The sequence below is a fragment of the Pan troglodytes genome, chromosome 10 (assembly GCF_028858775.2).
Source record: "Pan troglodytes isolate AG18354 chromosome 10, NHGRI_mPanTro3-v2.0_pri, whole genome shotgun sequence".
Lineage (NCBI taxonomy): Eukaryota > Metazoa > Chordata > Mammalia > Primates > Hominidae > Pan > Pan troglodytes.
Window position 1 is genome coordinate 44,493,119 of NC_072408.2, and position 23,654 is coordinate 44,516,772.

Below are 23,654 nucleotides of genomic sequence, written 5' to 3' on the forward strand. Positions count from 1 at the left end.
TTTCCCACACGTTTGACTGTTTGATCAGATTAACCAGTTCTCATTACACACACACACAAACAGGACTGTGTCTCTGCCGAAATACAATGTCCCTGCTCTCTGACCTCCACTCCAGGCACCCAGTAGCAGCCCTGTGAGAGTGAGTCTAAGGGCATTTGATACCATGGGGGAGGAGACCGCGTGCTGAGCTGGGGAGCTTTTTCTTCCCCACCTCTGAGTCAGAACCAGGGCACAGACCTCATTCCTGAGTGGCTAGGTCAGCAGCCAGGGTTCCCTCCCTGTCTGGCACACTCCACCATCTTAACTAAATTAGAGGGAAAAAAAAGAAGAATGCAGGGCAATGGGTTAGTGAGTGAGTAATTAGGGAGCTCTTTTCACCCGAGTAGCCAGGAAAGACTACTCTTAGTACTCCCTGCAAAGGGAGCAGCCAACACAGAGGCCTGAGGCTTGACTTGTTAATGAGGCAGAAAGAAGACAGTGTGGCTTAAACAAAGTAAGCCAGGGAGCAGAAAGAGTGCTGGTGGAGTGGGTGTAAGGAGCCGGGCCCATGGCTCACGCCTGTTAATTCCAGCACTTTGAGAGGCCGAGGCAAGAGAATCCTTGAGGTCAGGAGTTTGGGATCAGCCTGGCCAACATGGAGAAACCCCGTCTCTCCTAAAAATACAAAAATTAGCCAGGCATGGTGGTGGGCACCTGTAATCCCAGCTACTCAGGAGGCTGAGGCAGGAGAATTGCTTGAACCCCGGAGGCGGAGGTTGCAGTGAGCTGAGATCACACCATTGCACTCCAGCCTGGGCGACAAGAGCAAAACTCCATCTCAAATAATAATAATAATAATTTTTTAAAAGGCTAGCGGGACCAAATTGTGAGACCTCCGTAAGCCACCGGCAGTGTTTGGATTTTTCATGTGTGTATGTAGTAAAAGGCACGACATAAAACGTATCATCTTCACGGTTTCAGTCCACAGTTTATTGATTTTAAATGCATTCACATTATTGTGCAACCATCTCCAGAACTTTTTTTTTTCCCTTTTTTAATAAGATGGGGTCTCACCATGTTGACCAGGCTGGTCTGGAACTCCCAGCCTCCCAAAGTGCTAGGATTACATGCGTGAGTCACCACACCCAGCCAATAACTTATTTTTTGTCATCCCAAACTGAAATTCTGTACCTATTAAACATGAATTCTCCACGCTGTCCTCCCCACAACCCCTGGCAACCACCCTTCTACTTTCTGTCTCTATGAATTTGATTATCATAAGTGGAATCATACAGTATTTGTCCTTTTGTGACTGGCTTATTTCACTTAGCATAATGCCTTCAAGATTCATCCATGTTGTAACATTTGTCAGAATTTACTTTATTTTTTTTGAGATGGAGTTCGTTCTTGTTGCCCAGGCTGGAGTGCAATGGCGCGATCTTGGCTCACCGCAACCTCCACCTCCTGGGTTCAAGTGATTCTCCTGCCTCAGCCTGCCGAGTAGTTGGGATTACAGGCACGTGCTGGCTAATTCTGAATTTTTAGTAGAGACAGGGTTTCTCCATGTTGGTCAGGCTGGTCTCGAACTCCTGACCTCAGGTGATCCACCCACCTTGGCCTCCCAAAGTGCTGAGATTACAGGCTTGAGCCACCAAACCCGGCCCAGAATTTACTTTTTAAGGCTGAATGCTATTCTATTGTGTGTATACACCACATTTTGTTTGTCCGTTCATTCGCTGATGGACACTGAGGCTGTTTCTGCCTTTGGCTATCGTGACTAATGCTGCTGTGAACATTGGTGTGCAAATATCCACGTCTCTGCTTTCAGCTCTTCAGGGTATATGCCCAAAAGTGGAATTGCTGGATCATATGGTAATTCTGTCTTTAGTTTTTTTTAAGGAACCATCATACCTTTCCATAAGGAAACACCATGGATTTGTTTTTAAGTACAATTTGAAGCCGCTGTAGTGACATGATCTGATTTATGATTTTTAGAGAGAATTTTACTTCTCACAGTAGCTGCCGTATCAAGAATAGATTGAGGAGAGTGGTATAGAAGGCAGAAAAGCAGTGACTGTGGGGATGAGAGAGAGAGCTGGCAGTACCTGCAGATGTGCTGATTGTGGAAGGGGACAGCAGGGGGGAATCTAGCATGACTTCCAGGTTAGAGCAGCTGGAGGGATGCTGGCACCGTGTACTGACGTGAGGGAGACTGGGGGGCAGATTTGCAGGGGAAATTCAGAGCCCATTTTGGGCATATGTTGAATTTTCCATTTTGTTCCACATCCAAGTGAAGATGGCAAGGTCAGGAAGGAATCCCTGGGAGCCATCTGCATGATACTTCAGATCATGGAACTGAGTGCGGTGTCTGTGTTGGCATCCCAGGGGTCTTGTGGACTTGAGTTGTGAGGAGTGAAGCTGGTTGGGGTGGTGGGGTGTTGAACCTAAGTTGGAAGGCTGTCACGGCGGGGACATGAGTGTGTGGCTGGGCTCACTGGTACAGCTATGCTCAGCTCCAGTCTCCTCAGTTCTGGGTCTGTCCAGTAGGTCTGGGGGTGGAACAGGTGGAGTATCACAAGGGGCATTGCTTAGGGGAGTTGTCTCCCCAGAAGGGCTTGAGGCCAGAGGCTGGAAGCCTCTCAGGCTGAGAATCCCTGGGTCTGGCCTCACCAGACTGGAAGGAAGGCGTGGGAGAAGGGCTTTGTAGTGCTCGGGGCCCCCCCTGAGGTTCACAGCTCAGTGCTTCACTGTCTCTCACCACAAAACCCACTTCCTATGATGTTTTGTCCGTGGGTTATCTCCACTACCGTGAACTTCCTGTGCACAGAGCTGGGCAAGCTCTCGGGGAAACACAGCAGCCATGCTGAGGAGCCTGGGCTTCCTCCCTCCTTCCTGTCAGGGCCGGCACCCGGGGCTGCAGGTGCACTATGAGTCTCAAAGGGCAGGACCCAGACCAGGCCCCTCCCTTCCCAGAACAGCATCTGGCACCTGGCAGCACATTGACAGACATTTGTGGAGTGAGTGCTGGGCTGAGGCTGCTGCATGAGGCTGATTTTGATTCCTGAGGTCCTGGCCCCCAGAGATAAGAGGCCTCATTCCTGGAGTTAAGTAAGATACAGCCCCCTCCTCAGATGACTGCCTGAAGAATCCATTCATAAATGAGCACCATGTCATAATCACCTGTCTGTCCAGTAGGATTGAAGAAGGAAAAAGTGGGCGGGGCGTAGTGGCTCACGCCTGTAATTCCAACTCTTTGGGAGGCCGAGGCGGGCAGATCACTTGAGGTCAGGAATTCGAGACCAGCCTGGCCAACATGGTGAAGCCCCATCTTCACAAAAAATACAAAAAATTAGCGGGGCGTGGTGGCAGGTGCCAATAATCTCAGCTACTTGGGAGGCTGAAGCAGGATAATTGCTTGAACCCAGGAGGTGGAGGTTGTGGTAAGTCGAGATTGCACCACTGCACTCCAGCCTGGGCAACAGAGTTAGACTCTCTCCAAAAAAAAGAAGAAGAAAAAACATGGAAAAAAAAAAAGAAGGAAAAAGCTGAAATTCCAAATTATAGAGACTTTCCTTCTCCTAGGCGCCACTCTCCAGGACAGTGACTAAAGAACAGCTTCAACAAACCCCTTTCTCTCCCTTTCCCTCCCGGGATCTCACACACAGGGAAATGGCAAGGCCTTGGGTGACTGCGAGAGGAAGCAGAGACCACCTTGAAACTCGGGTGCATTAAGTCCTTGGCCTTCTCATCTTAATCTGCTCCAGAATAAAAAAATTAAAAAAAAAAAGTCCGTGGCCTCACTGGTGGTCAAGAGACCACCTTGAAACTCAGGTGCATTAAGTCCTTGGCCTTCTGATCTTAATCTGCTCCAGAATTAAAAAATTAAAAAAAAAAAAAAATTCCATGGCCTCACTTCCCCTGGAGGGAGAAGGTGGGGAGTCCTCACATGCAGACTGGCTAGGATCCTGCTGCTGCCCTTTGTGCTTCTGCCACCCTGGGCTAGTCACTTTGAGTCTTACTTTTCCCATCTATAAACACTGGGGACAATACTCCCTGTTTCATAGAGTTGTTAACTATCATAGAGAAGATTAAATAAAGAAGTCACCATGAAGACACCTACCTCACCCACACCGGCACACACTCCAGCTCAGTGCTGGGTTATTGTGTGCGTGCATTTGTGGGAGATCAATTGCATGCAACCCCCTAAGCTGCTTAATTTCAGGACCTGCCGTTTGTAGAATGCTGCATTCAGAGCAAGGCCCAAGCTCTGGGCTGATCCCACAGTCCAAAAGGAAAAGGACACACAATTGTCACATCTGTCCCCCACATCTGAAACTGCAGGCAACTCCATTCTGCACAGAACAGAACCGTGGCAGAGATAAACCAAAATGGCAGTTAGTAAAACATAGTAAGGTTTGGAATTCGGTATGTTTCAAGATGGACTGCTTCAGAATAGAGCTATTCTTGGTTTGTTTTTTGTTTTGAGACAAGTCTTGCTATGTCACTCAGGTTGGAGTGCAGTGGCATGATCTCAGCTCACTGCAACCTCCACCTCCTGGGTTCAAGCAGTTCTCCTGCCTCAGCCTCCCGAGTAGCTGGGTTTACAGGTGTGTGCCACCACACCTGGCTAATTTTTGTTTGTTTTTGTTTTTTTTGAGACGGAGTTTCACTCTTGTTTCCCAGGCTGAAGTGCAATGGCGCGATCTCAGCTCACTGCAACCTCTGCCTCCCAGGTTCAAACGATTCACCTGCCTCAGCCTCCCGAGTAGCTGGGATTACAGGCATGCGTGCCCAGCTAATTTTGTATTTTCAGTAGAGACAGGGTTTCTCCATGTTGGTCAGGCTGGTCTCGAACTCCCGACCTCAGGTGATCCACCTGCCTCCGCCTCCCAAAGTACGGGGTTTACAGCCATGAGCCAGCGCGTCTGGCCTAATTTTTGTATTTTTAATAGTGGCAGGGTCTTGCCATGTTGGCCAGGCTGGTCTCAAATTCCTTGGCTCAAGTGATCCGTCTGCCTTGGCCTCCCAAAGTGCTGGGATTACAGGAGTGAGCCACTGTGCCCAGCCAGAATAGAGCTATTGTTAATGCTCTGAGGATTTCAGACTAAATTACAGGGCCATGAACTAAAACTCTTCTTTGAAAGGAGCTGGAGCTCTCAGTAGAGACATCTTCCCTTCAAAAAGCTTTCCCCGCTCCTGAAATCCAGGAGATTTGGCCCTTCTTTAGGACCCACACCCCAGCACTACCTCTGTTAGATCACGGATCACCTGCCCTGGAATTGCCTGTTTCCTGGTCAGCCTTGCTTCTGGGTGGTTTGTTCCTTAGGACAAATGGTCAAGCCGGCTGGGCTCGCCACTGTGCCTGGTCCATGGTAGGTGCTTGGTGCAAGTATTTTCTTAATATAATTAAAAAGCTGCTGGGCATGTTTTCACCTTAAAGAATTCTATCTGCAGAGGAGGTTACAAAGGGGATTAGAGTCAGATGTCCTGCTGCTGATCCAGCAAGCAAGGAGTCACCATTTGTGTATGCCAACCCATCGACGTTACTGTGAAGAGCCTGGGAGACAGGGAATCCTAGACACTGGAAAACAACCGTGCAATGGAGCTGTGGAATTGCAGCTCTGGAAGATGGTGACTGAGAGGGTGGAGAAACTGAGGGAGGCATCTGAGAGCCTCTGTCAGAATTCTGTACTTGGGCCGGGCGTGGTGGCTCATGCCTGTAATCCCAGAACTTTGGAGGCCAAGGCAGGTGAATCACTTGAGGCCAGGAGTACGAGACCAGCCTGGCCAATATGGTGAAATGCTATCTCTACTAAAAATGTAAAAATTAGCCAGGCGTGGTTGCACGCACCTGTAGTCCTAGCTACTCAGGAGGCTGAGGCAGGAGAATCACTTGAGCCCAGGAGGTGGAGGTTGCAGTGAGCCAAGATCACGCCATTGCACTCCAGCCTGGGTGACAGAATGAGACTCCATCTCAACAACAACAACAAGAAAAAGTTTGTACTTGATACGTGACCACAGAAACACAACTCCGAGGTGCTGTCCCTGACATTAGAGAGGGTGCCCAGGTGAACAGGCATAGGATCTAGCACCACAGAGCCAGAGCCCTGGTGAGGCAGTTTTGACCACAGACAGGGCTTCTTTCTTCCTCTCCCCATCTTCCCTGTTAACCTCCTTCCCCAGCTCTGGCTTCTGTGGAATGGCTCAGTGCAGCAGGTGTTGGGGGTTTAAAATTCAGGCCTGCTAGAGGCCTGAGAGCCCCTAGCTTGGTGCCCACAGGGGATTGGGTATACAGCAAAGTGGTGGACTGGCCACAATGACACTGTCCCTTCCAGAGCACCTAAAGGAGAAGCTGGAGCAGTACGTGAAGCAGCTGCAGGTGGTGAGGGTGGTGCGGCAGGAGGAGCGGAAGGGGCTGATCACCGCCCGGCTGCTGGGGGCCAGCGTGGCACAGGCGGAGGTGCTCACGTTCCTGGATGCCCACTGTGAGTACCAGGGCACTGGCCTGGGTGTAACCTGGAGGCTCCCTCCCTGCTAGAATGAGCCAGGGCCACAGCCTCCCCAAGGCCCCTTCCTGTTCTCTCCTCCAGGAGTGAAGGAGGCTTGGGACCCACTCCAGGTGCCTCTACCCCTTTCTCACCCCAATCCCAAGGATGTTTCATCAAGAAGACAAACATCCCTAAAACAACTGGTGACCCCAAAATCACTGGAAGTGATTTCCAGTGATCACCGGGGCCCCAGACATTCATCCCTCCCTGTACTCCCATCTGCACCTTGCTCTGAGCTTGGCCTCTCAGAGAGGCCTCCTGCTATGACAGAACTGGCTTGTTTGAGGCTTTCTTCTAGGGCAACATGGAGCCAGGAAGGCCTCCTTCTTGCCCAAAACCAAAACACTTCCCCACTGTTGTGGAGGATGAAATATTTTCCCTAGGAGTGGTGATATATATTAGGGGAAGCTCTAGACTTGGAGTCAGAATTCTTGGTTTGCATTCTGACCCTGCCCCACTAACAGCCTCAGTTTCCTCATTTATAAAATAGGAATGAGGATACTAACCTTACTGAACAGAAATATTACTCTGAGGGCCGAATGAAGTAATAATACGTGCAGAAGCTCGCTGAAAATCTCAAGGAGCTAGACAAATGAAAGAGATTATTCTTCTACGATTAGGGCTGAAGCTTGACATGCAGATGCCCCTGGGAGGGGGAACACCCTCTTCTGAAGTCCACACGTGGGCCCGGAGGGCTGAGCCAATGGATCGGCTGGAACCCCGGAAGATACCATCCAGGGCCTCCCTGTGCTTTTGGGTCATCTGAGTTGACCATGTTACTCCCCTGAGACCTCCATTCTCCCTGCCAAAGCTGCCTCCGCCTTTGGGGGTAGAGGGGTGGTAGAAGGGTTTTAGGAAATTCTGTGTGCTCCCTGTAGCTGTGGGGCTTGCTGCCTGTAACCCAGGAGTAGGTGGACGGTCTCTTATCCTCCTGGGCATTCCCTCCAGGATGCAGCTTGGGCTCTGCTGTGGGCAGGGCCCTGACTGCTGCCTCCTGGTTGGGGCCTGCAGGTGAGTGCTTCCACGGCTGGCTGGAGCCCCTCCTGGCTCGAATCGCTGAGGACAAGACAGTGGTGGTGAGCCCAGACATCGTCACCATCGACCTTAATACTTTTGAGTTCGCCAAGCCTGTCCAGAGGGGCAGAGTCCATAGCCGAGGCAACTTTGACTGGAGCCTGACCTTCGGCTGGGAAACACTTCCTCCACATGAGAAGCAGAGGCGCAAGGATGAAACCTACCCCATCAAGTAAGGACCGCAGCCTGGTGAGCCCCCAACCTGGCCCCAGTCCTACCCAGTTCCAGGAACCTGTGCCATCTCACATCAACATTTGTTAGGTGCTCTATCAAGCACTTGACATATTGTGTTTAATCCTCACTCCCTATGAAGCAGGTACAATACTAAGAATACTAAGGCTCATAGTGATAAACACTGACCTAAGATCATGCAGCTAGCAACAGTGGAGCAAGGACACACTTCCCGGACTGTCTGGCCCTAACCGTGGCACTGCTCTTATTCACCATGACAGTTTGCTCTTATTCACCACTTACCATGTGCCAGGCACTGAACTAAGGGCTATACATTCTTTAGTTTATTCCTCCCTACACATAAAAGGAGTGGCCCATGCTTGCAGATGGGGCAAGAGATGTGATGGAGGCCATTGTGGAATAGTCACTGTAATAAGAGGGAGTGGTATGTGCCCCCAGGTGACTGTCTTTGAAAAGACTGAGAATATACTAAAAGAAAACAGACACATTTTCTGCAGCGTGAAGTTTGTAGCAGTTGCCCTGAACTTCTTTGGTGAAGGGCCAGATGATAAATATTTTGGGCTTTGCCAGCCACATATAGTTTGCTGCATATTCTTCATCTTATTTATTTTTTATTTTTTTACAAACATTAAAAAATGTAAAAACAATTTTTTGCCCCAGAGGCTTCTAAAACCAGGCAGCCAGATTTTGCCCACAGGCTCTTGTGTGCCAGCCCCTGAGCTGCAGGGTAGACAGTTGGAAGTCAACCCACAGTTTAATGCCCACTGGGCTCACCTTCCCCTCTTATACTCACCCCATCCTCCCCTCTCCAGGCAGCCTGTTGGTGTTATTGGAGACTGTAAGTTTATTTTAACAGTTGTCTCAGACAAACCAAGTTGAGGAGTGACTTTTAGTGTAGCCTGTGGTTTGGGATTATTTGTGTCATTGTTATCTTAGACTGGCCAGTATACTTAAGGCTCAACTGAATATACATCCAGGACGGAGGGATGCAGAGGTTGGAGATACAGTAGCCAGAGATAAGAGGGAAGGTTTGAAAGGAGGAAAGGATTGGTGCTTCTTCCTCTCCACGTGCCCAGAATCCTAAAAAATGCTGTCCATGCCAGTCACAGTGGCCCACACCTGTAATCCCAGCTAGATGAGAGGCTGAGGTGGATTAGGTGGATTGCTTGAGCCCAGGAGTTTAACAACAGGCTTGCTATGCTAGCCTGGGCAGCATAGCAAGACCCCATCTCTTAAAAAAGAAAAAGAAAAAAAAAAAAACCTGCTCAGAGTCCCAGTAGAAAGGAACTCAGGTGAATGCCACAGGGAGAAATCCCACAGATCCTGAACAGCCAGCTGCTCTGTCTCCATTAGAAGGAGAGAGGGAAAGGAAAAGGCAAAAGAGAGAAAAGAAATTGGAACTTTCCACTGACCCAATGTTTGTTTCATAGCTGCCTTTTGTTTGGTGTGCACTGCAACAGATCCCCACCCCCACCCCCATGCCAGTGACCAGGCACACAGCAGCACAGTCAGAAAGAGGGCACCTGGCCCCCACCCATCACTGACGTCGCAGGCTTCAATGTCCAAGGGCCATACAACTGGAAGACAAAGCTCCAGTGTTTGAGGAATGAATGTGCTCCTTGGCCCACATGCCCCGGTAGCATGCATGGCTTGCCCAGGCTCTTCATGTAGCGCCCCCACCCCAGGAGGACTGCTGACAGTCCCCTCCCGGCCTCCCATCTCAAGCCAACCAGAGCCTAAGAGGAGAGGCAGAGGACCTGGGGGATTCTAGGGGTAGGCCAGGACATAAAGGGTGTTTACTAGAGGTTGCCTGTGGTTGTGAATTTACAGTGAAGCTTCCCATGCAGGGTTTGTCCTCATGGCTAATCCATCAGTGACTTCTCGGTCTGGGAGACTTCTCAAAGACAAAACTCAGGGCCTGTGGGGGAGGAAGCAGGTTGGCTTCCAAGTGCTCCTCTGCAGTTCCAGCACTCTCTGAGCCTCTCAGGGTGCTACTTGTGCTGGTTTAAGACCCCTGGGAGAGGCCAGAGCCTCTTCCAAAGTGATAGGAAGCCAGCCTGAGCACGACTGAAATTCCTTCCAGAAAGTGGCCGCAGGAGCCAACTTCGGGGAGACAAGAGCAACCACAGGGTAACACCAGGGTCACATTCCTGGGTAGGCACCTTGATGGATCATGCGAATGAACAGTGATTGGGCCCCAGCTGTGTGTAAGGCACCTAGATAGGTTCTGGGGTTACAGGGGTTCTGTATCTTTCTGCTTGGTTGTACCACATGAAGCTGCCCACTGAGGGCAGCAAAGCCCTAGCCATGCCAGGCTGGCCCACACAGAAACCAGCAGCTGATGATTGTGCTCCTGCCATGTCTCACCGGCCCCCACCCCAGCATTCCATCTTGCTTATACTTCCCCGGGTCCGCTTCGATGCCCTAACGCTTAGCCCAGTCCCTCTTAGAAGCAACCTGGTATCTAAATTCTAGGAATTAGATGTTTTTGTCAATTTATCTTATCTTGAGTCCACACCTCCCTGCCTGTGTCTGAAAGCCAGAATCTTTTTATAACCTTCTAAATGTTCCCTGTAGCCCAAATTGAGCTTGATCTCACCTGACTTTCCACTGTTTCCAGGAGCACCTTTTATCAGCTTTCTCTGTTAAAAGCAACTGGCAACTTCTCCCCAAATCTACAGTTTCTCATGCAGTGTAAATCACCAGGGCTAGGCGCCTACTAAAACTGTGGCTTAATAGTCCCTGAAGGGCAGGGGCCCTGAAACAGAATGGAGTCAGCCCAGCTGATAATATTCATTCATTCATTTATTCATGGTTTGAATCCTGCCTATTTTCAAAAACAATTTCACACAGCTTCTGAAAGTTGAGTATCTCCTAGGCTCCAGGCACTTTGCTGCCAAAAATAACTAATGGTAGCTTTAACCTCTGTGACTAGATTGAGCTCTGGGGGAATAGGATCTGTCTTTCTCCGTTCTGTGTGTCCATCATGTAGCACGGGCCCTGGTGGCCAGTGTTACGTGCATCCTAGGTTGAACGAATGAATGAGTGCCTTTTAGAGGATAATTACATATTTCCTTGACCTGGTCCTAGAAGGGGAAGAGGACATAGTAAAAGTTAAATGATGAGTGAGTTAGTGGATGAGGGGCTGCACGTCCTGAGAAAGAGGAAAGGAGGGGGAGGTGGGTTAGGAGGGGAGTCCACAAACAGCTTTCCCCGCCAGGCTCCGCTCCTCCTCTCCCAGAAGATGCACACACTTCTCCCTCTGTCTCTCCAGATCCCCGACGTTTGCTGGTGGCCTCTTCTCCATCTCCAAGTCCTACTTTGAGCACATCGGTACCTATGATAATCAGATGGAGATCTGGGGAGGGGAGAACGTGGAAATGTCCTTCCGGGTGAGAGTGAAGAGGGCTTTGGGGGGAACCACAACATCCCAGGCGACAGCTTGAGAAACATCTCTCAGGCAGAGGTGGCATCAGGGACATCCCATCTGGAACTGAACTAGAAAGGGTGGCTATTTCCCAGTGTGTCTCTTCCTCTTTTCTGCTCCCCCTGTCCATGGCAGTAGGGCTTGGGCAGTCAGCCTGGACAGCTCAAAACAAACTACTGGGCACAACTTCTCAGAGGCAAGGAATGATAGGGGTAATGAGGACTGGACATCTGGTGACTGGGGACTCTTTTGCGATGTCTGTGGGAAAGGGTTAGGGTGAAGATAGAAACAGGTTAGTATGTTCACAACGAGGGCTAGAAAAAAAAACAGATGAGTAACCAGTCATCATCCTTTTTCTGGAAAAATCAGGCTCCCCTTCCCAGTTCAAAGGACACATGCCCTGGTAACCTTTGAAGTTTCCCTACCTATGTACAATAAGCCCTTCATAACAGTCAGAGAAGATGGTGGCCCCAACTCTGGTGGACCCCAGAACTCTGAGAGATTCCAGGAATTAGGCAAATCAGGATTAGGTCAGGAAGAAAGGATTACCTCTCCATGAAACCTACACAAATCTCCATGCCATGGAAAAGTAATTAGTAAGTAGATGAGCTCATTTATGAAGTCACCTCTCACGGTGCCTGATGCACATTAAGCACGTAATTGATGCCTGCTGTTACTATAACGATTATGTATTTCTGTTGCTGCCACACTAAAATGAATAACAACATACTTTCCCACCTAAAACCCAAAAGAAGAAACCAGTGGGAGGGATGTCTTCAGCCAGCCCACCAGCATAGAAAAGGGTCACCTGCCAGTCACCCCAACTCCCAGCGGCCCAATCCTAGGCTCCTCCATGAGCCTCTGACCTCTGTTCACCTTCCTAGGCAGCCAGTGTGCTAAGGGCCCAGGTGACTACCACTAGCCACCTAGCAGCCAACTATCCTTGCTATTAATTAACAGACTGATGCTCTGGTTTTTATCACCTGAGGGAGCTGATAAACTCACATTTCCAGGTCAAAAAGCCAAGTGATCAGAGCTCAGAGTAGGTATACAGGCACAGGTAACAAAAATTAACCAGCAGGCTTTTCCCTAAAGTGGGCCCTGGTAAACACAGGACCCTGCAGTCTCCCTGTGCTTAAGTCAGAGTGAACCAACATCAGAAAGCCTGGGATCGTGTAGTCATGGCCTAGGAAGAAGCCTGGTCGGTATCCTTTTTCCCAGGGAGAGAGAGCAGCATTTGCCCAAGTCCTTGGACCTGGGGTCTGGTGCCCTGGGAATAGAATAGAGCTGCTTATGGGGAGACTGTCTCACCTAGCCCACTGAAGGCCTCATCCTGTCTCCTCTTACATCAGGTGTGGCAGTGTGGGGGCCAGCTGGAGATCATCCCCTGCTCTGTCGTAGGCCATGTGTTCCGGACCAAGAGCCCCCACACCTTCCCCAAGGGCACTAGTGTCATTGCTCGCAATCAAGTGCGCCTGGCAGAGGTCTGGATGGACAGCTACAAGAAGATTTTCTATAGGAGAAATCTGCAGGCAGCAAAGATGGCCCAAGAGGTGAGAGGAAATGGTTCTCGGAGAGGTTTAGATGAAGAGAAGTACGGCCCCCAGACCCTGTTCATGGGCCTAATGGCTGGGACCCACCTCATCTCTACCATCTGGCGCCTCCCTTCACCCTCAGGGACCTGTGAGCTAGAGCCCAGGAGAAGGCCACAAGGCACATAGGTTTCGAAAGCTAGAGAATGTTGTCCCTACGCATAGAGTCTCTGCATCCCTTTGGAGGGGAAGGGAGGGAAAGGAGATTTGGAGGAAAAGCCTCTTACGGAGGCTTTGGAGGCTTATGGCTCTGAGAGCCTCGGCACTGGGGAGTGGGACATAATTGTCTGGGGAGTCACAGGAGATGGACCGATAAGCAGGGGACTCTCAAAGCTAAGGCAGGGTTTTTGGGATTGGATATGAGGGCTGGGCCAGTAGCTTTAACAGGTCCTGAGTGGAAATGAACATGAGAGACAGTAGCCCCAGGCGCTCCATGCTATCTGCACTACTTCAGCCCAGACAGGAAGGTCAAAGACTGGTGGAACTGGCTGGGTGTGGTGGCTCACGCCTGTAATCCCAGCACTTAGGGAGGCCGAGGCGGGCAGATCACCTAAGGTGAGGGGTTTCAGACCAGCCTGGCCAACATGGTGAAACCTCATCTCTACTAAAAATACAAAAATTAATTGGGCGTGGTGGTGCGCGACTGTAGTCCCAGCTACTCAGGAGGCTGAGGCAGGTGAATCGCTTGAACCCAGGAGGGGAAGGTTGCAGTGAGCCGAGATTGCACCACTGCACTCCAGCCTGGGCAACAGAGTGAGACTCCCTCTTAAAAAAAAAAACAAAAAAAACTGGTGGAACTGATCCTTAGGGGGCTGGCTTGATTGACAGAAATCCTTCGGTGACATTTCGGAACGACTGCAGCTGAGGGAACAACTGCACTGTCACAACTTTTCCTGGTACCTGCACAATGTCTACCCAGAGATGTTTGTTCCTGACCTGACGCCCACCTTCTATGGTGCCGTAAGTCTTGAGAACCAACCTGCCTGCCCATCACCACAGCACCCCTTGGAGAAGTTCAAGACCACTGACCCCACAGATGGATGACAAACAAGAATTGACTTTTGCCCTGCACCCTCCTTTATCCAGGAGGAGGACTGAGAGGCCACATTGGGGCTTCTAGAGATAGCAAAAAACCTTATAAAGGGCAAAACAACCCACAAGCAGTGGTCCTGAAACATTAGCATGCATCAGAATCACCAGGAAGGCACGGTAAAACGCTAGGGCCCATCCCCAGAGTTCCTGATTCAGAAGGACTCAGGGGAGGTCTGAAAACTTGCATTTCTCACGAGTCTCCAGGTGATGCTGATGGTCCAGGGCTCACATTTGAGAACCACTGCTTATAAGGAAACTCCCACGTGCTGAGGGCTTCTTCCAGGGACCTGGCATCCTGGGAGGTTCCCTGCGTGCCCCACAGAGGGGTTCAGTCCTGCCCTTTCCAGCCTCTGGGGTTCTGCAGCTCACTTTGCTGTTAGCTCCAGGCATGTGGGTTAACGCACAGAGGAGAGAAATGACGGGGGAAATCCAGCCATGCAAATTTGTTGCAGTTGACTGGAATTTGTTCCAGTGGGGCCCCATACCACACATGAGGAACCTCCTGACTGTGCCATCCTGCTTCCCCTCTCTGCTCACCCTTCTGCAGATCAAGAACCTCGGCACCAACCAATGCCTGGATGTGGGTGAGAACAACCGCGGGGGGAAGCCCCTCATCATGTACTCCTGCCACGGCCTTGGCGGCAACCAGGTATGCAGCCCACCCATCTCCGGAGCATCTCCTCTCCTCACCGGCTCCTTTTCTCTACCCTAAAGAGTCCTTTCCTGAGGACTGGGAGGGAGGAGATACCATCCCTGCCCTCAGAAAGCTTCCAGTCGGAGGAGAAGGCATAACACACACAAGGTCTGAATAAGGGACATCTGGAGAGAACGAGGCATCGGTGCTGGGTGTGAGAAGGGGATGGGAGGGAGGGTTGTTCATCAGAGGAGGCTTGAGGAGGCTAGCTGCTGGGGGATATTTAGGGGTGAGGGTGGAAAATTTTCGAGCACATCCCATCACCTGCACTCAACTTCTATCTTCAATGCATCCTCTGCCCAGAAGCTACCACTCTGATCCTACCACCTTCCAGTGACCCCAAAACTAGGTGCCCAGCACTAGTAAGTGAGAGGCACTGAAAACAGAGCCAGAGTGGGGAAAGGAGTGGTGTGGGTCACTGAACAAGCCCGCTGGCATATGTAGGTGAAGACAGTCATTCTAGAGCAGTTTCCTATACCACTGGCCTGCAAGATGATTTCCAGTGGTGCATTGGAGAACATTTTTTATTTTAATAGTAATGTATTAGCAAAAATAGAACAAGCATATCACATGATTTCACGGATGTTACTTAAAATGAGGCTAAGTTAAATTTAATTTTAATCTAATTTAAAGGAAATGTGATTAGGCAGAGTAGCCCACACCTGTAATCCCAGCACTTTGGGAGGGTGAGGCAGGTGGATCACATGAGCCTAGGAGTTTGAGACCTGTCTGGGCAACATAGCAAGACACCCCATCTCTATAAAAAATTTTTTAAAAATTAGCTGAGTGTGGTGCCACACGCCTGCAGTCTCAGCTACTCAGGAAGCTGACATGGAGGATCGCTTGAACAAACGAATTCAAGGTTGCAGTGAGCTATGATCATGCCACCACACTCTAGCTTAAGCAACAGAGCAAGACCCTGCCTCAAAAAAAAAACAAACAAAAAAAAAAGAGAAAATATACTGGTTGGGCGCAGTGGCTCACACCTGTAATCCCAGCACTTTGGGAGGCCAAGGTGGGAGGATCACCTGAGCTCAGGAGTTTGAGACCAGCTTGGGCAACATAGCAAGACCCCATCTCATAAAAAAGAATTTTATATACATATATATACGTATATAAAATTCCAGTATAACCCTGATATGGTAACAATCCTGAAGGCAGCACATAAATGAGTAAAGTCTTGGCATGGCCTCACATTCACTCTCCTCCCCAGGAGACCATGCATGGTAGACAGCTCAGGGCAGGTGGCTTTGGAAGGCTGGGGGTGAACTCTCCACCTGCTTCTCTTGTCTTGATTTCCAGTACTTTGAGTACACAACTCAGAGGGACCTTCGCCACAACATCGCAAAGCAGCTGTGTCTACATGTCAGCAAGGGTGCTCTGGGCCTTGGGAGCTGTCACTTCACTGGCAAGAATAGCCAGGTCCCCAAGGACGAGGAATGGGAATTGGCCCAGGTGAGTCAGTGTCCAGAAAGCTCAGAATCAAGAACTTGAGGCCAGGTGTGGTGGCTCACGCCTGTAATCCCAGCACTTTGAGAGGCCGAGGAGGGCAGATCACGAGGTCAGGAGTTCGAGACCACCTGGCCAACATGGTGAAACCCCATCTCTACTAATAATACAAAAATTAGCTGGGCATGGTGGTCGGCGCCTATAATCTCAGCTACTCAGGAAGCTGAGGCAGGAGAATTGCCGGAACCCGGGAGGCGGAGGTTGCAGTGAGCTGAGATCGTGCCATTGCACTCCAGCCTGGGTGACAGAGCAAGACTCCATCTTGGGAAAAATAAAAAATAAAAAGAGAACTTGAGGCCACATCGGCCCCTCTATATTTTCTTCATTTTCTTCCTGAGACGCCATGGGGTGGAGTAGAGCAATGTAGAAGGTAGGTGAGTGTGTGCGTGGCCACAGGCAGGGTTCTTCAGGCTTAAAGGGTATTTGGTGATGACTGATGTAAAAATGGGGTGACAGGTTATGGTTCATGGCTAGCTCTGCCATGGCTGAAGCATTTTTAGGCTGAACCCAATTAGAAGAAGGTGAAGAGTCATTCATAGTTCCTGCTTGTCCTTTGTGTCCTAGGCTCAAAGCTAGGCACTCACATGCCTGGGTCCAGTTAATCTTTCAGAGGCTCTTTCCAAGCAGGAATAGTCACTGTTTCTACAGATGAGCTGGAGCCAGAGGAAGCCCAGCATGTCTGTGACTGGCCCAATACCCATCACTAGTAAATGGCAGGCCTGGGATTTAGCCCCAGATGGGTCTGACTTGAAAGCACGGGCTCTTTCCATTACACCACACTGCTCCAGGATATGCCATGTAACCGCCACCATGCTGAGCTCAAGCCAGCACCCCAAGTGAGCCTCCCTACTCCACCCCAGCTTAGGAAAGAGGAACCTAACCTGGAGGCTGCAGGGAAGGGAGCAGTCTAAACATAATCCAAGGCAGAAAATTGGAGGTGGAGCAGTGGCCCTGGGTCTTTGAGCCTGGCCATCTGGGGGTGCGGGAGGCCCTGAAAGCATTTTTCTCTCAGCCCATGGTCTTGTCTTTCACCATTTCATCCACTCAGTCTGAAGCTAGGGATGGGGATTTGGCACCAGATAGAGGTGGGAACTCAGGAATGTGTCTCATGAGAGGGCAGGAAAGGAATGGGGAAGTGTCTTCTTTGTGCCTTGTGGGGCTCCCTTGGCTTTTGTCAATTGCACCCCATCGCATTGTCCCTGGTAGCACTGTTAAGAGGTCTGTGGCCCAGACTGACCTTTTGCTTTGTCATCTTTTAGGATCAGCTCATCAGGAACTCAGGATCTGGTACCTGCCTGACATCCCAGGACAAAAAGCCAGCCATGGCCCCCTGCAACCCCAGTGACCCCCATCAGTTGTGGCTCTTTGTCTAGGACCCAGATCATCCCCAGAGAGAGCCCCCACAAGCTCCTCAGGAAACAGGATTGCTGATGTCTGGGAACCTGATCACCAGCTTCTCTGGAGGCCGTAAAGATGGATTTCTAAACCCACTGGGTGGCAAGGCAGGACCTTCCTAATCCTTGCAACAACATTGGGCCCATTTTCTTTCCTTCACACCGATGGAAGAGACCATTAGGACATATATTTAGCCTAGCATTTTCCTGTTCTAGAAATAGAGGCTTCCAAAGTAGGGAAGGCAGCTGGGGGAGGGTTCAGGGCAGCAATGCTGAGTTCAAGAAAAGTACTTCAGGCTGGGCACAATGGCTCATGCCTGAACTCCTAGCACTTTGGGAAGACAATGTGGGAGAATGGCTTGAGCCCAGGAGTTCAAGACTGGCCTGAGCAACATAGTGAGGATCCCATCTCTACGCCCACCCTCCCCCCCGCAAAAAAAAAAAAAGCTGGGTATGGTGGCTTATGCCTGTAGTCACAGCTACTCAGAAGGCTGAGGTGGGAGGATTGCTTGTTCCCCGGAGGTTGAAGCTACAGTGAGCCTTGATTGTGTCACTGCACTCCAGCCTGGGCAACAGGTGAGACTCTGTCTCAAAAAAAAAAAAAAAAAAGAAGAAGAAAAGTACTTCTACAGCCATGTCCTATTCCTTGATCATCCAAAGCACCTGCAGAGTCCAGTGAAATGATATATTCTGGCTGGGCACAGTGGCTCACACCTGTAATCCTAGCACTTTGGGAGGCCAAGGCAGGTGGATCACCTGAGGTCAGAAGTTTGAAACCAGCCTGGACTACATGGTGAAACTCCATCTCTACTAAAAGTACAAAAATTAGCTGGGCATGATGGCACGCACCTGCAGTCCCAGCTACTTGGGAGGCTGAGGCAGGAGAATCGCTCGAACCCAGGAGGCAGAGGTTGCAGTGAGCCAAGACAGCACCATTGCACCCCAGCCTGAGCAACAAGAGCGAAACTCCATCTCAGGGAAAAAAAAAAAAAAGTATATTCTAACAGACAGATCAGAGGTCTAAGAGATCCTCCCTTGCTATTATTACCTGAAGTCTGTAGAACTGTTTACAGATATCTCCTTGACAGGTGTCCTTTATCTTACTTTATCTGTACAGTAATCCTGTGAGAAAGACAGGACAGAAACCACTGTGCCTATTTTACAGATACGAAAACTGAGACACAGGTAAAGGGGCTTGTCTGTAGTCCCATAGCTAGCAGATGGCTGGAGCCAAGACTGAGGCTCGTTCTTCAATGCTGAGCCAGGGCTCCTTCCGCTGCACCACAAGAACGCTAGACCACTCGCCACCAGCCTTCTCGTTCCCTCTTCCTCCATTCTGATCATTTCTAGCTGGCTGGCCTCCACAGAGCATAGGAAAACAGCCAGGGCCGGGCACGGTGGCTCATGCCTGTAATCTCAACACTCTGGGAGGCCGAGCTGGGTGGATAACCTGAGGTCAGGAATTCGAGACCAGCCTGGCCAACATGGTAAAACCCCATCTCTACTAAAAATATAAAAATTAGCCAGGCATGGTGGCGCACACCTGTAATCCCAGCTACTCGAGAGGCTGAGGCAGGAGAATTGCTTAAATCTGGGAGGCGGAAGTTGCAGTGAGCCAAGATCGCGCCACTGAACTCCAGCCTAGGCAACAAGAGCGAAACTCCATCTCCAAAAAAAAGAAAGGAAAAACAGGGCCAGGTAGCCATTGTGGAGAGAGCACACTTAGGAATCCTGGGATGTTAGTGTTAAAAGAAAGCTCCTGGAGCCAGTGATTCTCAGGTTTGTCCCAGAACCCTTTTTTCTAAGCCCCATATAAAAGGTAGATTAAAAAAACAAAGTAGCATGAGTGAAATTGAGAGAGGGACAGGTAATGCCTTCCAGCCCCTAACTTCTAACAGTCTGGAAGCACAACGTGAAAATCACGTAGCCCAACCCTATCATTTTCATATTATGAAACTGAGTCCAGGTAAGTGAATCTGTCCAAGGTCACCCAGCAAGGTATCAGTAGCCCTGAGGGTAAGGACTCTGATAAGGCTCGGGAGGGTCCTGGAAAGCCTGAGGCGGCAGGAAGAGTGTGCAGAGTTGAGCGTGTCTGGAAGGCTGATCCACTGCTGGGCCCACATCAAAGCCCCCATGGGAAGCAGACCGGACTGCACATGGCTCTTTTGCCGGAAGAAGAGCATGGCTGCGCAGAGGACTAAAATTTCATCTGGGAAGGCTTCTTTTGACTGTCAGTAGCAGGATGTCACCAGATGAGGGTGCTATGGGACCACAGCTGTCTCTTGTTCCCATTGCAACTCAACCCTGCAGGAGGCCGCCTACATCCCTGAGAGCCTTCTGGACCCTACAGAGGAGACATTCTGGCGTAGGCCAGCCAAAAGGAAAGGAGTGGCCAGGGTACAACCTGCAGTAGGGAAGGGAAAAAGTTCCCGGAAAGAAGAGAATTGGATGAGAGGTCTCAGTGGAAATAAAGGTTTTCTGGCATTGGTCAAGGAAACTCGCGTTGTGTTCTCTTACCTGTGTTGTCCCTTAGCTGAATCAGTTGATTTGGGCTATGAAGAACCACACACATCTGAAAAGTTCTGTTACAGCCACTGTCTCGTGTCCCCAAACATTCTCTGGCCCTAAATCTAGCTTATGTATTGTGTCAAGCACGTGGAGACGTGAGACGTGAAACGAGGTCCTGTCCCCATGGAACTCACACGCTAAATGTAAGCAAATCATAGCAAGCCTGGAGATGCTCCAAGAGGTGCTGGATGAGTCAGAAGGAGCAATTCCTTCCACTTAGGGAATCAGGTAAGGCCTCACAAAGATGGCAATGTTTGACCTAAGACCTCGGAAGATGAGTCCTCAGATGGGAAGGGCTCAATAAGCAGAGTTGTTACACAGGCAGCAGCCTGGCAGGAGCAAAGCCACAGAGGACATGTGGCCCCAGTGGGTCTGAGAAACCCAGAGGACATTGGGGTGAGGGAGTGACTGGTGTAGAAGCTGGAAGATCAGAGTTACATCGTGAATTTCAGGGGCCCTAGGCACTTTAGCCTTCACAGGGCTCTTGCTCCATTCAAAAAAAAATTAATGTTATGACTATGTTGGTATAAAGATGAATGTAATCCAGGCTGATTGTATTTACTTTATTTCTTCTGGTTTTAAAAGAAGCTAAAACATTTCTGTGGGCCCTGGGCACTGCACCTGCTGTGCCTAATGGGTAACTCAGCCCCGTACAAGAGTGGGTTGGGGCCCAGTTGAGAGAGGCTTTGGTAGGTCCGGTAAGTCACAGGGAGTCATGGAGCCTAACCCTAGCCTTATTCTTGGTTGCATTAAATATCCAAACGTGGATCCCAGTATCCCTCATACTGTCTATGGTATCACCCAACAGCTCCCCAGCCCAATCATATGATGTAGCCCAACCATGTAGCCCAACCAAGGTGCCCAGCTGTGTCAAGAAAGTTCCACCTGCCCCCAAATAGCATAGCACTTCCCAGGCACAGTCAGCCAAGAGCTACTCGCAGGGAGTGGGAGATGCAGCAGGAGGGAGACACAGGCTGTGTCTAGAGAGTAGGTCTGGGTTCAGGGATGAGGGGAGGACTAGGGAAGGGAGGTGGTGGAGAAGAGGGAGAAGGCACTGATGGGAGTGGTGGGAAGGCTCAAGAAACTAGCTTTGGCCAGGCACCAATGTCTGACAACTGTAATCCCAGCACTTTCAGAAGCCGAGGCGGGCAGATCACTTGAGGTCAGGAGTTCAAGACCAGCCTGGCCAACATGGCGAAACCCAGTCTGTACTAAAAATACAAAAGTTAGCCAGACGTGGTGGCAGGCGTCTGTAATCCCAGCTACTCGGGAGGCTGAGGCACAAGAATCGCTTGAGCCTGGGAGGCAGAGGTTGCAGTGAGCTGAGATTGTGTTTCAACCTGGGTGACCGAGTGAGACTCTGTCTCAAAAAAACAAACAAACAAACAAGAAACTAGCTTCTTCATGGCATTTTCCTTAGTCAAGCCTGGCCTGGCCCTAACAACACCCGTATTCTTCCTTAAAACCCACCCCTCTGACCACTCTCAGCTAACCTAAGGCCCCTACCTCTTAAAACCCTGCTGCTAGCCCTGTGCTACTATCTCCCGGCTCTAGGAGTCTCTCACTCTAGCATTAAAGAGCTAGGCCTCTCTGGGGATCTGTTTCCCACATGAAGAGTACTGGGGCCATTGCCACAAATAGCTAGATGTCCCAGAATTTATTCTTATTTTTAATTACCAAAGTAATACTGTGCCAGCCTGGCCAACATATCGAAACCCCGTCTTTACCAAAAATACAAAAATTAGCTGGGCGTGGTGGTGGGCACCTGTAATCCCAGCTACTCGCAAGGTTGAGGCAGGAGAATCGCTTGAACCTGGGAGGTGGAGGTTGCAGTGAGCCAAGATTGTGCCACTGCACTTCACCCTGGGCAACAGAGAGAGACTCCATTTTGTTTTTTTGTTTTTTTTTAAAGTAATATTGTGGAGAAAAGTCAAGTGATCTAGAAAAGTGAGGTTTAAAAAAGTGAAATTTGCTACTTGGGAGGCTCAGGTGGGAGGATTGCTGGAGCCCAGAAAGTCAAGGCTGCAGTAATTTGTGATCGTGCCACTGCACACCAGCCTGGGTGACAGAGAGAGACTCTGTCTCAAAAAAATAATAAAGCTATATAGTATTCCATAGCAGGGTTAAACCCAATTTATTCAGTCTTCCTCTACTGATGAATACTTAGCTTTTTTCCAATTTTGCAACAAGCTTTGTGACAAACTATACTGTAACCCACAACCTTGAACATTTATTTTTCTGCCTGTTTTTTTGTTTTGTTTTGCTTTGAGACTGGGTCTTGTTTTGTCACCCAGGCTGGAGTGCAGTGACACAATCATGGCTCACTGCAGCCTCGACCTCCCATGCTCAAGGGATCCTCCCGCCTCAGCCTCCCAAGTAATGGGACTACAGGCATGCGCCACCATGTTTTTTTCATGTTTTGTAGAGACAAGGTCTCATTATGTTGCCCAGGCTGATACCAAACTTCTGGCCTCAAGCAGTCCTCCCGCCTTGGCTTCCCAAATTGCTGAGATTACAAACATGAGCCACCATGCCCGACCAGTGTTTATCTCAAAAGAATTCATTCCTAGAATTGGTATGCAATGTCAGAAGAAATGCAATGCCTCAAAATTTAAGTCATTGTCTGGCTGGGCGGGTGGCTCATGCCTGCAATCCCAGTACTTGGGGAGGCTGAGGTGGGTGAATCACTTGAGCTCAGGAGTTTGACACTAGCTTGGGCAACATGGTGAAACCTCGTCTCTACAAAAAATACAAAAATTAGCTGGGCATGGTGGCTGGCACCTGTAGTCCCAGCTACTTGAGGGGCTGAGGTGGGAGGATCGCTTGAGCCCAGAAGATGGAGGTTGCAGTGAGTTGAGATCATGCCACTGCACTCTAGCATGGGCAACAGAATGAGACCCTGTCTTAAAAAAAGAAAAAAATTAAGCCATTGTCTATGCCTAACCCTAAGAGTAAGATTTTTTTTTTTTTTTTGAGATGGAGTCTTGCTCTGTTGCCCAGGCTGGAGTGCAGTGGCACAATCTCGGCTCACTGCAACCTCCACCTCCAGGGTTCAAGCAATTCTCCCTGCCACAGCTTCCCAAGGAGCTGGGATTACAGCTCCCAAGCACAGGGACTACACCACAACGCCTGGCTAATTTTTGTATTTTCAGTAGAGACGGGATTTCACCATGTTGGCCAGGCTGGTCTGGAACTCCTGACCTCAGGTGATCTGACCCTGCTGTGATGTAAAGAGGTAACCTTCAGGAGGCCCTCAAGCCTCCTCTTGGACTCCTCATCCTGGGGCTAGAGGCCAGAGGAAGCAGGGAAGCAGGAGGAGAATGACGAAAGAGGCCCCGGGTTCCCTAGCGCAGCTCACCCCTCTTCCCTGAGTGTGCCAGAATGCTGGAGGGCAGGCTGGAGAGCAAGCTCTTCAGGTTATCTGAGCATCAAAGTGCAACTCCTCTGAACAGCTCTAGACACTGAAAAGGTGACTGTGCAGATTCCTTCAAAGAGCATTTTCCAGGTTTCTCCCACCCCTGCAGCCATGAAGCTTGGATTCTGGAGTGTTTAGGCAACAAAAGCCCTGGGTGGGCAGGTGATGGT

General features: G+C 50.0%; 1 protein-coding gene across 7 annotated transcripts in view; it reads left to right on the forward strand.

The window, feature by feature from the left end:
• GALNT6 (polypeptide N-acetylgalactosaminyltransferase 6) overlaps positions 1-20,615 on the forward strand; it is a 40,369-nt gene extending 19,754 nt beyond the window's left edge. For 5 of the 7 annotated variants that reach the window (XM_063785630.1, XM_016923371.4, XM_054663329.2 and 2 more), the window contains 8 exons: positions 6,315-6,464; positions 7,539-7,773; positions 11,068-11,185; positions 12,573-12,773; positions 13,641-13,772; positions 14,452-14,553; positions 15,901-16,053; positions 17,367-20,615. In XM_063785630.1, coding sequence (XP_063641700.1) covers positions 6,315-6,464; positions 7,539-7,773; positions 11,068-11,185; positions 12,573-12,773; positions 13,641-13,772; positions 14,452-14,553; positions 15,901-16,053; positions 17,367-17,480 — 1,205 coding nt within the window. In that variant the 3' untranslated portion in view covers positions 17,481-20,615. The remainder of the gene's footprint in view (positions 1-6,314; positions 6,465-7,538; positions 7,774-11,067; positions 11,186-12,572; positions 12,774-13,640; positions 13,773-14,451; positions 14,554-15,900; positions 16,054-17,366) is intronic. The other 2 variants (XM_016923370.4, XM_063785633.1) reach the window with 1 other exon arrangement.
• The last annotated feature ends 3,039 nt before the right edge of the window (positions 20,616-23,654 follow it).